Consider the following 15,811-nt stretch of genomic DNA (forward strand, 5'->3'; position numbering starts at 1 on the left):
GCAACATACTCAAAGTAGTGCTCAGAGAAATTTATAGCTGTACATTTATATACATTAAAAATGAAGATCTCAAATCAGTAACCTAATTTTATACTTTAAAGAACTAGAAAAAGAGCAAACTACACCCAAAGTTGTCAGAAGGAAGGAAATAATAGATATTAGAGATTTAAAAAAAAGAATAGGAAAATAAAACCAAAAGTTGATTCTTTGAAAAGATCAGGAGAATTGACAAACCATTAGACTGACTCAGAGCGACAGAAGACTAAAATTTCTAAACTCAGAAATGAAAATTGGGAATATTACTACTGACCTTACAAAAATAGTATTATAAGAGAATTCTTTGAACAACTGTATGGCAACAAATTAGATAACTTATATGAAATGGATGAATTCCTAGAAAAACTACCGAAACCAATTCAAGAAGAAACAAAATGTGAACAGACTTATAACAAGTAAAGAGATTTAATCAGTAATCAAAAACCTCTCAACAAAGAATTCTACCAAACATTTAAAGCAGAATTAAGACCAGTCCCTCTCAAATGCTTCCAGAAAACAGAAGAGGAGGGAACATTCCTCATTCTATGAGAGTAGCAATGCCTTGCTACCAAAGTCAGATAAAGACATCACAAGAAAAATTACAGACCAATATCCCTTATGAATATAAACGTAAAATCCTCAACAAAATACTAGCAAACTGAATCCAGCACCATATTAAAAGAAGTATATTTAATGGAGTTGAAAGATCTGAACACTGGAAACTACAAAACGTTGAAAGAAATTAAAGAAAGCCTAAATAAGTGGAAAGACACCCCATGGTCATCCTATCCGACTGCAAGACTTAATACTGTTAAATGAAGCAATCTACAGATTTAATGCAGTCGTTATCAAAATTCCAAGCGCTTTCTGCAGAAATGAAAAAGCCAGTCTTAAAAATCACATGGAAATGGAAGGGACCCAACATAGCAAAACAATCTTGAAAAAAGAATAATAAAGTTGGAGGACTCTCAGTTCCCAATTTCATCCTTACTACAAAGCTAAATTAAAGCAATATGTTACCTACGTAAGGATAGACATACAGGCCAATGGAATAGAATTGAGAGTCTAGCAATAAACCTATTCATCTATGGTCAGTTGAGTTTCATTCATCAAGGGTGCCAAGCATCTGGTGGAGAAATAAGTCTCTTCAACCAATGGTTATGGGACAACTGGATAGCCACATGCAAAACAATAAAATTGGACTCCCTTACCTTATACCATATATAAAAATTAAATGGATCAAAAACCTAAAAGTAAGAGCTAAAACTATAAAACTCTTAGGAAAAAACATAGTAAATCTTTATAACCTTCAATTTGGCAATGAATTCTTAGATATGACACCAAAAACACCAGAAACAAAAAGGCAATTTGGGCTTCATTTTTTTGTTTTTGTTTAAAAACACTTGTGCAAAGAATACTTTCATAAAAGGAAAAAAGAAGGACTTCCTTGGTGGCACAGTGGTCAAGAATCCGCCGGCCAATGCAGGGAACACGGGTTCGAACCCTGGTCCAGGAAGATTCCACACGCCATGGAGCAACTAAGCCTGTTCGCCACAATTACTGAAGCCTGCGAGCCCTAGAGCCTTTGGGCTGCAACTACTGAAGCCCACATTCCTAGAGCCTGTGCTCTGCGACGAGAAGACACTGCAATGAGAAGCTTGTGCACCGCAAGGAAGAGTAGCCCTGTTCGCCACAACTAGAGAAAGCCCTTTTGCTGCAATGAAGACCCAAATGCAGCCAAAAAAACAAAACAAAAAAAACCCGAAAAAAGAACCACCTATGGAACAGTAGAAAATATTTGGAAATCACATATCTCATTAGGGTCTAGTATCCAGAATATACAAAAAATTCTTACAGCTTAACAACAAAATGACAACCTGATTAAAATACGGGCAAAGGACGATGGATAAACATTTCTCCAGAAAAGACATACAAATGTCCAACAAACACATGAACACATACTGAACATCATTAGTCATTAGGAGAATGGAAATCAAAAGTGTAATGAGATCCCAACTTTAAACCCACTAGGATGGTTAGAATCAAAAAACAGTAAGTGCTGGCAAGGATGTGCATGGATTGGAGCCCCTGTGCACTTCTGGGGGATGCAGAATAATGCAGCCGCCATGTAAAACAATTCTGTGGCTCCTCAAACAGTTAAACAAGGAAATACCATATGACTCAGCAGCTCCACTCTTAGCTATACACCCAAAAGGACTGGAAACTGATACTCAACAAATACTTCTGTACAGGAATGTTCACAATAGCGCTATTCACAATAGCCAAAAGGTGGAAACAGCCCAAATGGCCATCAAATAAATAAACATGTAGTATACCTGTGCAATGGAGTAAGAGAAGTATTGATTAATGTTACAGTGTGGATGAATCTCAAAAACATTATGCTAAGTGAAAGAAAAAAGACACAAAAGGGTACATATGACTCAATTTACATGTAATATCCAGGAATTATAAATCCATAGAGAAAGCAGGTTAGTGTTTGGTAAGGGGAGAATGAGTCTTCCTTGGGTGTGATGAAAATGTTCTGAAACTAGACAGAAGTGGTACCTATAGGACTTTGTGAATGTATTAAATGCCAGTGAACTGTACTCTTTAACACTGTTAGTTTTATGTTATCTCCATTTCACCTGAATTAAAAAACCATAAGAAAGGACCTCTCCAGAAGTTTTCTGTGCCTTTAAAACCCAACCTTTATTATATCAAGAGCTAAAGGGCTGTGCATGAGCTAGCCTCTGCCTCTTCCTTCACTCTTAGTTCCTACTCCTCTCCTCTTGTACAGTATACTTCAAACTCTATGGGAACAGGAACCTTGTCTGTCTTGTTCATCACTATTTCCAGAACCTAAAAAGAGTGCCTGGAAAAGAAGGCTTGCACGATGTGAATAAGTGCGTGAACGGATGTAGTGCTTCTACAGAGGAATTTGCTAAGTTCAAACAGGGCCAATGTGCTTCCTAAAACTCTCAGATCCACAAATCCCGTAGAGTGTTGGTATTTCTATTAAAATTGATAACAAAGCATTAGTCAACCAGCCATATGAGCATCTATTATATGACATGCACTGTGCTCAGCTCTATACACAGAGGTAAGAAATGAAACCTTTCCTTGCACTTAAAAATGAGATCTATGTGATTTTAAAGCAGTCATGTAGAATCAGAAGGATTTCTATCTTACTGCCACCTTTGAAGAACTGTGTAGGCAAATCAGATGTACACAGGCTGCATTACCAAAGAAGATGTTATATTTGTAATTGTTAGTTTTTGTTTTTTAAAAACATAGGTCAAAAAAGCCAATGGAAATATTCTAAAACAACATCTAGAGGGAAATAAATTTTTTTTCAGGAATGCACGTGTTGAACGAGATCTATATGTTGTACTATCTTGAACTGTAGATAATATAATTTTGGTTTATGCTGTGATAGCAATAATTTTAAATAAAAGGAGTTGGAGCAGCGGGTTATCACACTAATGAAACGTTTGCTTTTAATATCAATAGGGCCTTTGTTACTTTTACCAACTTGATGTGCATTCTACACGTCAAATAACTACTGTGAGTGTGAGCTTATAATGAGTTTGAAATTTGTAACGGATTTGATGTTAAAATTTCAAGCAGAAGTAGGCAAACTCTCTTTTAAAGGGCTACACAGTAAATATTTTAGGGCCCAAAGGTAAATTTGAGGATATCATGTAGGTACTTGTATAAACATGTCAAATGTAATCATTTAAAAATGTAAGAACAATTCTTAGCTTGCAGACCATTAAAAAAAAAAAGGCAGATTTGGTCTATGGGCTGCAGTCTGTAAGACCCCTAGTTTAGAAGAAACATTTTAAAGATCAGATCTCTGTGTTCTTTACTACAAAATTTATTCCTCAATTTATCTTACTATAGTGATTTAAACCAATTTTGCATTAGTAGAACTTAATAATTATGTTAACTAATATAGCTAACATTTCTTGATTTTCCTCTTTCAAACATACTAAACAACAAATAAGCATTGTTGCTAAGGACTTAACATGTCTTACCTGGGTCACAATTTAATGCCATGTTGGTGTAGGTTTACCACACTTCAATCAAATGGGGCTGTGCAGCGGTAACTCTTCCAGAAGAGCACGTGGGAGAGAACACGGAAGAGAGAAAAAGGGTTGCAGCATTAGTATCCCAGGCAGAAATGTAAATACCAACCTCTACACACATTACTACAGAGATTTAAATGTCACGCGATCCTGATACCGCAGATGCCCAGCAGATCCTTGAGTGGGCAGTAGACTGTGTGGTTTTCGTCCAGCATTTAATTAATTCCTCCTTAAATCGGCAGTCTAGGGGTGCCGAATTCTGCTGCGTCCGCCCTCAGGGCCCAGGGTGAAGCTCTCCAGTTGCTAGAAGCAGTTCTTTAGCCATTCCATCAGTGCCACCGAATAACAGCTAATCCAGGCACAGTCCTCCTAGGAGTTCATATTTATGTCTAGGTTTATTAACATATGAATTAAAATGTAAGCACGGAAGCATCATAAGTGCTATGAATAAACACCTAAAGTAGATTTCTGAGCCATGTGAAAATTGGAGCAAGCTGTTAGGCCCTTCCTGACAGGAAGAACCTGAAGTCAGTTTGACTTTCAGTATGTTCAGATGTTTATGAGCATCTTCCGAGATGTTTCCTTCATATGAAAAACTCCGAAAAACAATTCTGGAAAAAACAAAACTGGGTAAACAAGTATTGGAACATGGGGCTAGTAATTTTAACAGTATTATTAGAATTTCGCATTTCTGGGCTTGACTTTGCTATTGAAGAAAACTGTACATATGTAACTAAAAACTGACTTTCAAACTTCCAATATATGATAAAATAAATTTAGATTTGTAATTACCATATATCTCCACAAGGTGGACCTTGATGTTAGGTGGGTTTTTTTTTTTTATCCATGTCAATTGTCCAAAAATTATGTAATATAATTTCAAAGCCCCTTTAAGTTTTTAAAATGTACTTTTTACAAAATCATGATGTACTATCCTATTAGTTTAAAACTTGATGCTTCCAGATGTGATTCAATTTCCTGTCAAAAATTACCAATTAAGTTTTTTAAATCTTTTAAACTGCTGAAAAACAATGTCTTTAATGACTTAATATTGTTACTTTAATAGTCAATCATTTTATTGTTAAAATAAAAACAAATCATTTGTAAAGTCAATGCACAAAAACCTCATTAATGACTACTACGAGTAGAAGTCATGAAGAATTCTGATACTATATCTGATTGTTACCGAATAAGAAAGCAGAATTGTTTTTTCCTAAGAAGTCTTCAGGCTCCTAAGTATATAAGCTTTCTCTTCAAATTTATACAACATATGTAAATTTATATGCCTACGCATGTATATCACCAGTACCATGTGACTGATGAATTGCTTTTCAGTTCTGTTCCTCCAACTAACTAGGATGGAGAGATTTGAGATACCATGTCATGTACTTATTTAGTGCAGGATTACATACACTTAGTAGGTGCAGAGTAAATATATGCAGTTGATTCACAGTTTTAGGTTATCTCAACCTATATAATACCTGCTAAGAACATGAAATCTGGAAATACAATTTAGGATAATAGTTTATGATTAATAAAAATACAGTGGTAGAAGTTAGATACTATTGCAAATATTTTGATTACAATGAAAATGTCTTCTGATTTTATATCAGAATCCTTGAGTCTGGACCAAACCAAACCCTCCTTTGGGTATCTTGTACTTTGTGATGAATTTTTAATGTTACTTATCTATTAGTTATGGGTCTTTACTTCAGCAAAAAATACCTGAACCATGTGTCCCATCTATCAGGTTATCTCTAACTATAGCCGCAATTTAGTTATTTTCTAAGCACTGATCCTTTTTTGCTTTGGGGTCCAGAATAGTTTCTAGAATAAGGGAACCTTTTTCCTTTCTTTGCTTCATAGTAAGCATTAGATGGATATTTCTATGTGATGGAGATTGAAATCTCATTTTTACATAGTTTGGTTCCAATTAATACTTTAAGTTGAATAAAATATAAAATAGGGAGCTGCTAATGTATAGCTTAAAATAGAAAATAAGTATTTGGGGGGTTGACTGGACACAAATAACAGCATATGTATAAAATAGAGTACACATATATAAACATTAAATATGCAATATATATTACACAAAAATGCTTACAAAATTAAGGGATTGGCTTCTAGTTAGAAAGGATTTAGATATCATTTCATAGACAAAAATCGAGGCTCAGAGAAGTCAAGCAGTTCACAGAAATTACACAGCAAGTAAGAGGTAGAGCTAGAATTTTTCTACCATACAGTGATTTCTTATAAAAAGATTCCAATTTAACAAACTAACAGTATGTTTGCTAGCATCTAGGATTGATCACAAATCCCTCAGGACAAAGTGCTACCACAAGGGTTGAGCAGTTTCCAAGGGTGCCTGACCCACTGCAGCCTTAGAGCAGCAGAACAGGAAAGGTCCTGGAGAGCAACGAGGTAGCTTGTGCGGTGAGAAGTCACAGGGGATGTCCAGCTGCTCCAGGGCTACCTGGCAGCTGCACCTGCGATGGACAAAATGTGCCGGGCCCTGTGCTGGCACCTCAGCCACTTTCCCTCCTTTATCTCATTTAGAGATTACAGCAGTGGGGGAGGGTGTGCAGTGGGGGGGGGGGGTGTGAGGGTGGGTGGGTGGGTGTGAGGGTGGGTGTCTGAGGTGGGAGAGTTTCCTGCAAAGGAAATAGATACCTTGTTGGATGGTGCAGAGCTGGGATGTGGGCACAGGTTCAGCAAGATCTCAAAGTCCTGTTCCACGTGCTGTGCTCCCTGCCTCGATGGACCAGGTGGGAGGGCTCATTTTCGTGGGCGTGCCTACTCAAAGGCCAAGTAAAAATATTTTTCAGGGAATATTTATTTTTATTTAACTTACTTTCCCCCTTTGTGTCAAGATTACCTTTTACCTTTGTGCCAGGGAAAATCTCCTCTTTATGATCTCCACTCCATCTAAGCCTTTGTCTCATAAGAGTTTTTAAAAATATTTGCAAACATGAAATTAAAAATACTCTTAAGGAGCGCATAATTTTCCTTTTGGTAGAATTTTTCAACAAGTTATTACTTATTTCCAGGTTCCTTACTCAATAATACATAAACTTAATTCGAAAAGGATAATTTGAGTTTCTAAGGCACAAACCACATATACTAACAGAATTTACAAAACACATGAAAAGTTTGAATTCTTTATGTGTTTAGCTTCTGATGACTCAAAAGTCGTAAAATCTGACTTGTTTCACAGATTCCTATTCTAGGAAATCTCTCTCCCAACCCCAAGAAAGTGTAACACCCAGGTTAATTTCCTGCAATAAGTAGTCATTTAATTAAAGAACAAAATTAACAGGAATCAAAATGTTGCAGCTGTATTTTTTGTTAGACATTATATAAAAAAAGAAAAAGTATAATACAGTAAATCATTTTGTATAACATGAACATAAGGAGTTCTCAAATTAATGGTGATCAGAATAAAAACGTCTTTTCCACACGGTACTGAAGACACTGCGTACACGTCCCTCGTCACAGCCTCGGCGTGGTGACCCCGCACATGCACGTGGCCGGCCCCGGTCGCACCGCACAACTGCAAAACAAGGCGGGAAGGCAAACGACAGTTTTCTTCTGGTAGAGTGACTTGGGGTCTCTTACTGACCCCAGCGGTTCACACTCCTCAGACACCAGAGAGTGAAGAGTGTCCTCTGGTCGTCCTCTTACAGGTGAGTGCGGCCAAGATTTCACCTGTGTGTGTGGTCCTGCTCCTCTCACAAACACAGCAGGTAGTTGTGAGCTGAACTTCAGGAAAGCTCCCTGATGAATGTTCAGTGTTGGTATCAAAAAATTAAACACAATTCTTCTCAGAAGAAAATCTCTAGGGCCTGTGGAATCTAGAAATTATAAGAAGACAAGTTAAGGTTACACATTTCTAAGTTAAAATTGCCAAAACCTTCCACAAATAATTCTGCTGCTATTAAAAGCTTTGCGGAAGCCCAAAAGGTAAAACATGAGGATGGACCTGCCAGGGTTAAAGCAGGACAGAGCCACAGAAGGGCACCCACGACTCGGCCCCCTCATAACCCGAAAGGAATCAGATGCTGAATTCTTAAGCCTACCTAAAACTTAGTTTGAAAACTGCTAGGTGAGCCCTTGAAGTACACAGAAAGAGCAGGGCTTTGATAAATCAGTAGAAGTAATGAATTGATTAATACAACAAATTATTGGATATTATAGTAAAGTTTTGTTCCTGTGGAGTTGATAATGTGTTGGTGGCAAGGTTTAATGCACTTACGAAAATTTCATATGACCAAAAATATAGCTCTGACTTTTAAAAGTTGACATTAAATGCTAACATGTGGTGGTATAAAAATCATATTTCGGGGACTTCCCTGGTGATCCAGTGGTTAAGACTCTGTGCTTCCAACGCAGGGGGCACGGGTTTGATCCCAGGTCAGGGAACTAAGATCCTGCATGTGTGTGGTGCGGCCAAAAAAAAAAATCGTATTTCCCGATGTCTAAGCTTTGGACTCTCAAAATTCTGACTTGTAAGAAAGCTATCAAGGACTTATAAGAGAAAATACATATCCTTAGTAAACATCTCTTTTAATAATGTACAATGAGAAAATGTATTAAACATTTTGATATTACCATACATAGAATATGTAGTAATTGTATCTTTTTTTCTTTAACACAGAATTGAACACTAAAAATAAGTCTGAATGTTTTACAAAGAATATTTGTTTTCTAAATATTTTTTAGTGTTTTGAACAAACAAAAGTAAGATGATTTATTCCTGCCCCAAAGTACGCCAGTCACAGGGAGATACAAACATTTTTAAACAAACTATTTACTTGCTTCATTTTTTCCTGCTCTTCCAACCTCCTCTTCCTCCCTTGATATATTCAAAGTAAAACTATCTTGTCGGATGGAATTCTGTGTGCCTGGCCTCTGTTCTACAGCCTAAGTGTGCTTACAGAGTAAATCTTTTAAATAACAGTTGCAGTGGCCACTTTGTGACAAACAGAAAAGGAAAGGAATCCATTGTTTTAGTTTAAGGCAGTATCTCCATTCGGGATTTCCTTTCTCTCTGTATCTGGGGCCAGAGCATCTCTAGACCAAGGGAGAAATGACAAAGCAACTGGCGCAGTTGAAGGCTTGTGGCATCACGGGCAGCCCCTTTAGGATCAAAGTGAGAACTTCGTCATGACTCTTCATGGCCATGGACAAGAAGAGGAAATGCTGGAAGAATACACAGCCAAGGAGCACTTCGGCATCCGCAAGACACCCCGTGCCACCTCTGTTTATGGCCACGCGGGCAGAGAGTGTATTCCCCTTGTGTGAAAAGTCTTAATTATGGAAGAATCCGTCAATACATCCCCACTGGAACATAAGCTCCATGAAGATGGGACCCTCCTTTACCGTATTTACAGCTGCATTCTCACCTCCTTTACCGTATTTACAGCTGCATTCTTCTCAGCACCAAGAACAGCACATAGTGATACTCAAATATTTGCTGAGGAAACAAGTGCTCTTTGGAAGAGCTTCAGGGAAGCATCAGCTGTGTTAAGATGTGAATATAAATTTAAATAAGATAGGAAAACATGTATGGGATGGTAAAGAAAGTAACCTTCACAGCCCTCCTCTACGTATAAATAAGTCAGGGAGTTCTGTAAATGAGGAAGTTCTGAATATTAGCGAAGGGGAATTAAACAGGCAAATTACTTTCAGTGTTTCGAGACTCATTTCCTTAAATATACATTAACTACTTAAATAAAACAATGGCTTGTGTAATACTGTTCTCCTACTACCAGCTTTCACCAAGCCCTATAAGAAACCATGGGAGCAACAGCACTTTCAACTGAGTTGCATTCTGTCTGTTCAAGACACTTCTCTGCAGAAATAGTGATTTTTTTTTAACCTGAACCCATAGTGCTTTGTGACATTTTTATTTCCTTTTTAAACAAATAGCATATTGTAAGCATCATGAAATACATAGGAACAGAAACCTGACCTTGTCAGATGCTTGCTTGATGCATGCACCTCCATTTCGTTACTTTTGTATTCATTCAGTTCTTTACGGATTGCTGCCTGGAATGCAAAAAAACAGCACCTGATTTTTCCGGACATTCACAAGTTAACACAAGAGATTAGTATCACGGCTCTGGTTTGACAGCCTTTCCTAATACTTGCTGACTTCTGCTATTCTGTGATAGATTTAAAAAGCTTTTTGTTCAGCATTTAGACTTTGACATACTCATTTTTAGAGTCCCACGAAGCTGGTGCCCTGGAAGCGTTTAGTGACTGTACTTGCTGTGCTGGAGTCGGAAGAGTTCACCCCTCCCCCAGGCCGCCACGATACACAATAGGTGGGTCAAGCCCGTGCTCAGGGGCTTACAAAGTAGGAACATCAAAAGAATGAGTGACGTTCAGCTTTTGGAGAACTTACTTGGAATTCTGCAAGTAGATAATCTAGAAACAAGTTATTCTAACACAGCATGTCCTGTGTCATTTGGAAAAGAACCTCGCTGTTACATGTGGGTGAGATGTGCATCTCAGTCTTCTCGGGGCCTCTCATCTGGCCCTCCTCCAGCTTCCCAACGCCCACTTTCATCGTGTGCTTCTCTCAGATAAACCCTCCAGGACCGGGGCAGATGCAAACATCAGACACAGCCTCCGGGGCAAGAAAGGGCTTTGCATCAAGTATGTAGGGGCGTCTACTCCCAGGTCTGCTGCCAAAGATATCTGAACTCTCCCTTCATGCTGGGCTCCTCTGAGCACATCCACCACGGGTAACCGAGGGAGTCAGTCCAACCACAGCTGCCAGCATTTCTGCAAGTGCCTGCGTTCATTTACAACCTCATAGGCTCACAGGCAGCACATGAAGAACGAGGAACAATTAGCAAAGTCAGCAAACTCATCGGCAGCACGTACCACGTTCCTCTTCCTAAAGGCTTTAAGAGCTCTGAAAACCACTTGAGGCGGGAAGGCAGGAGACCTCCTGGTTTCAGCTCTGCCTGTCAATGGCGTGTGACCCGGGATAAGATGTACCTCTCCCAGCCTTTCCTGGTCACCGGTTCAACAGCACCCCTACAGGGCTAATAACAACCCCTCTCTCTTAGGGATGTTTTTGAGGATTCAATGAAATAAGACCTGGCGGGCTCGGTTCAGGACGGGGCAGCGGGAGGGTTCGGTGGGTGGTAATTCGCTCTGCCCCACTGCCACCTTGCTCTCCCCCTGCCTCTCTGCGCAGCTCAGACTGCTCAGGGGGTCCCCAGAGACACCTCAAACCAGCTCGGCCCCGCACAGGGTCCAGCGCTGCCTCCATCTACACTGGGGAGGGTCTTCCGAAGCCCTCGCGCATCTCCTCCCTTCCCCGTCCCCGCTGCTGCCCACCGTGTTTAAACCTACCCTGTCCGGCTCTCTTCTGACTGGTGCCCCAGGCCAGAGTTTCTCAGCTTCACATTCCTGACTTTTGGGGCTGGACCACTGTCTGAGGGGAGCTGTCCTGAGCACAGCCGGGTGGTGAGCAGCACCCCAAAATGTCCCCAGACATTGCCAAATGTCCCTAAGGGCAAAACCATCCCCTAGTTGAAAACACAGCCCTAAATCCGGACTGTATTTGTGAAAGCAACATCTGGTCAAGCACAGCCTTAACTGTGACCGCTGATGGCGCCCATGTCCGAGAACAAACTCCCTGGCGTGACCCGCTTGCTCTCCTTACACGTACACACCCCCGGCCGGCACAGACACGTCTGGCCTGTACCTTATCCGCTGCCGACAGTCTCGTCCAGGGTTTGTCTGCCCGTCTGTCATAGTCCTGTGCTTTCGCCACCTCCACATAATCACTGAATCGTATCAGAATTTTTCTGTCTCTCAGTTCATCAACTGTGGGTCTCTGATTAAGCTGAAATAAAAGATCACCATAGTTAGGTCTCACGGGCCAAACTAGCTTTCTTAAGGGATTCCGAACAAACAGCGCCCTTCTATAAATAAGTATAAAACTCTGAAACTGTGAAATACAGCCCTAATGCACAAAACTCTCTAAGGTGAAGGGCTTAAACTATACACTCTTAAACTACAACCCCTCCCCCAACACATCTCAACAGGAGCACTCACTCCCCCAGGCAGCTAGCAGTTCACAGCACAGCTCAAGGAAAGGTTGATGAATTAACTTAGGAAAAAGTTTACCGCAGCAGCTGCTTCTTTCAACCATCGTTAGGTAAGACGTTACCAAAAGAAGCTACTGATAAAGTTGAAATGCTAAATACTATGACTAGTACTCATAACTCAAGCTCAGGAAGGATATTCTATTAACTTCAGGCAGGACAAGGTTTATTATCATTATTACCATTAACCACAGAACGCAGCAGAGAAAGGGCAACACCAGAACTACGTGAATTTAAAGGTGGTCAGGGCTTTAGAAGGAGATCAAAGTTTCTAGACTCGCTACCTACCTTGGCCACAGTACGTTTTGACTTAACTGTTTGAGTCCCAGATACAAACCCTTGAGGCTAATAAAGTTTTCTGCAATCAGGAGCTTCTACACAAACTGAAAGCAACCAGAGTCTGAAAGGTAACTGACACGCTGATATCCAGGCAAGCTTTGCTTAAGCACTGTGTAAAGAACTCAAATAAATGAAGAGCATGCCCAGTTGACATCTGACTTCTTGGAAACAAATGGAAACATTGTCTGGGCGCAGACGTGGTCCATGGGCACATCAGTCACACCCCAGGATGTGGCAAAAGGCACTGCTTTTCCAGCGTCTGGTGCGTGAACGCACCACCACCCAAGAAATCATTGCTCAGTATCACAGAGCGAGGTCCCGCGTGACCACCCCAACTGCTACAGAAGCAGCTTTCCTCCAGCCCATGTTTTCCCCATTCATGTTCAGGACACAGGTGATTAAATGATGGTACCTTTCTCGTCAATCTTTGCTTGATTTCTCTTCTTTCTTCCTGCTCTGTCTGATCATTCCTTTCTGTGAAAGATTAAAACAAGGGAAAAGGAAAGAAAGAAGCAGGTTGAGACTTTCTTCTCTTTAGCAGGGAAGCATCCTCAAGATCTGCACGTTCCTGGTAGCTAAAGGTGTAATAGGAAGGACACCTGGTGGGTGACACTTTGGTCCACATCACTGTTCTATACTCCACGTTGCCAATCGCTGCTCAGGAGATGATGGTCTCACTGTTTCACAGAAACACTTGTAGAGGGGAAGCTTTGCCATCATCACAGCCTGGTTCTCCTGGGCCCTTCTCCGAGTCAGAAATAACCACATAGATTGATGCTGGGCATTTATTTGCAGGAGAAACAGGAAGCAGCTCTCTCTCTCTCTCCTAATCAAATACCACCTCTGTGTGTGTGTATATTATCAAGGAACATAGATGGCAAACAAAAATAGTTTTAGTTGGATAAGTTATATATGTATATAATATATTTATATATATATATCGTATGAATGAATATTAATAGAACTGTCCCTGCTTTTTTTTCCCTTCTCCATGTAACAGGTACACATGCTTTTAGTCAACCGTATGATAAGGAACATTCTCTTTAGATTCCGGGCAGTATGTGCCTGCTTAGAATTCTTATTTTCAGGATATATTTCAAATCCAAACATACCCAAGGAACCCAGCTGACTCTCCACTGCCAAAGCAAGACACATGACCTGCCTTTTAAAGGACCCGAGTCTTTCACCAAAAGGGGCTTTGCCTGGGAAGTGTGACTATTACCATGCAGGCCGTGCTCACTCCTACACTGGGAGCTAAAAATGGAGCAGAAGCTGAGATATGGAGTAAAACGTACGCTCTGCCCTGGGGTACGAGATGATGAATGTCCTATTTCTGGCTCTCTCTGTTGCTAAGTAAAGCCTCAGGTCCCTGGAGGGGGCCCAGAATTCCATTCCTAGGAAAGGGATATCAGCCGACAGCTCTCCTAGAAGCACCGCCAGGTTTGAGGAAGGGAAATCCTGTGACTTGCAGTTACAATAAGCTCGCATTCTCTGCCTTTATTTACAACATTTCAAACATGCATGCATTCTGCAGATTTGGTCTATGGGTACTTAACACACTAGCCATTTGCAGTAATTATCTTTAAAAAGGAAGATGCATCTCACATTTGGGTATTTTAGAAAAGGAAACCAAACCCTGTTGTGTTCCTGGTTCTTAATCTAAGTGAAAAACCAGAAGAAACCACAGTTATAAGCTCTAATCAGAAAGCTGATGTACAATTAGAAAAAACTGTAAAGAACAACATGGAAGGCCAACCATGAGGGATTTAAATGTGACACAAAACTCATTCTTCAGATTTCTTAAAAACAGGCCATGAACAAATCCCAAGTACAGCCTCCATGTGAAAACACGGAAAAAGATCAGATCTTTCAGGTTTTTAACATCGTGAACCTCAGCATCATTACAAGGCCATATGAACACAGCAGGGGCTTCGGAGAGCAGATCTTAAGTGCCCGGTGGGGTCCCTCTCCAGGCCAGGTGCTCGGTGGGGCCCCAACTCCAAGGAGTCCTTCCTTGAAGCCTAAGCCACAGGTCCTCTGAGCTCCTCTTAGCGATGGGTTTGTGGATCTCATTCTCAGACCCAGAAAGCCCTGTGCCTTACACAAAACAAGGGAGCCACGATCAGAGTTTCATACCCAGATTTTCTGGAAATGGTACCAGTAGCTTGGACAGTCACGCACGTGTCTTCTGTAAATAATCAGCGATGCACTACTGCTCCTAAGGCAGCGGACATAACATGGACGATGGAGCCAGGCCATCTGGGTGTGAACTTCAGCTCCATCCCTTTGCCAAGACTCAAGTTAAAAAATCCTATTACCTCCTGGAGCCTGAGCTTCCTCGCTAGGGACATGGGGGCCGCCGTGCAAACCTCATGACTATTGTAACGATTCCACAAGGGAACATATGCAAGCACTGAGAACAAAGCAAGCACAGAGCGGGCCCGGCGCGGAATGATCACCCAACACCATCACATGTACAGGGGCCACTGTGTCTTATGCTCTTGCGTCCACGAATGCACCAGCCCAGTTCTGAGGGTTCCTTGACACGATCGCAGTTCGTCACGAGCTCCCCACTTGAAGGGGAGCGAATACAATGTAATGATGTTCTGAGCACTGATTAAAAGCAGAAAACAAAGTAAAGTGTGAGCCGGTGTCAAGGGCCTGCGAGGATGACACACTAGGCTGGACCATATATAGTCGATTCTCATCTCCACAGAACAAAACCAAACCAAACACCCACCTCAAACCAGTGGTGAAATTCTCAAGGACTGCTGCCCCGGGCACTCGAGAAGCTTCCGACTAGGGATGGAGCTGACTGGCTGGATGGCGGGGAAGGGACTGTCAGGGTCGCAGCGGGGGAGCCTGTGTTCCTGCCCCAGCTGTGCCCTGAAGGATCCACCCGCCATCTCTGCTCACCATGCACCAACTCTGATATTCAGGCTTCCACATCTCTGTGCAAACACGGACACAATTAGAAGCCCCTGCAGGTGGGAGGACCTGGCTGTCCTCAAAAGCAGAGAGGAGGTCACCACTGACAGGAGAAACAGGTCCCAGGAGAAAAGCCTCTGCCCACTCTGGGCTAGAGATCGGTCTGAGGGCGGCACTGCCTGGGCCTTGAACTTGCTCCATTCAAGTCTTGGATGACTACTTCAGAGGCATCTGTGACTTATGAGCTTTATAAGCAAGTGACTTAATTTTTTAAAATATTTATTTGGCTGCGCA

General features: G+C 41.2%; 1 protein-coding gene across 1 annotated transcript in view; it reads right to left on the reverse strand.

The window, feature by feature from the left end:
* Window positions 1–7,446: 7,446 nt before the first annotated feature.
* The window catches only part of PHACTR3 (phosphatase and actin regulator 3), a 206,947-nt gene continuing 198,582 nt past the window's right edge, over window positions 7,447–15,811 (reverse strand). The window contains exons 10-13 of the mRNA XM_057702505.1: window positions 13,002–13,063; window positions 11,848–11,988; window positions 10,096–10,172; window positions 7,447–7,975 (exon numbers count right to left, since the gene is read on the reverse strand). Coding sequence (XP_057558488.1) covers window positions 7,960–7,975; window positions 10,096–10,172; window positions 11,848–11,988; window positions 13,002–13,063 — 296 coding nt within the window. The 3' untranslated portion in view covers window positions 7,447–7,959. The remainder of the gene's footprint in view (window positions 7,976–10,095; window positions 10,173–11,847; window positions 11,989–13,001; window positions 13,064–15,811) is intronic.

The sequence above is a fragment of the Hippopotamus amphibius genome, chromosome 12 (assembly GCF_030028045.1).
Source record: "Hippopotamus amphibius kiboko isolate mHipAmp2 chromosome 12, mHipAmp2.hap2, whole genome shotgun sequence".
Taxonomy (NCBI): domain Eukaryota; kingdom Metazoa; phylum Chordata; class Mammalia; order Artiodactyla; family Hippopotamidae; genus Hippopotamus; species Hippopotamus amphibius.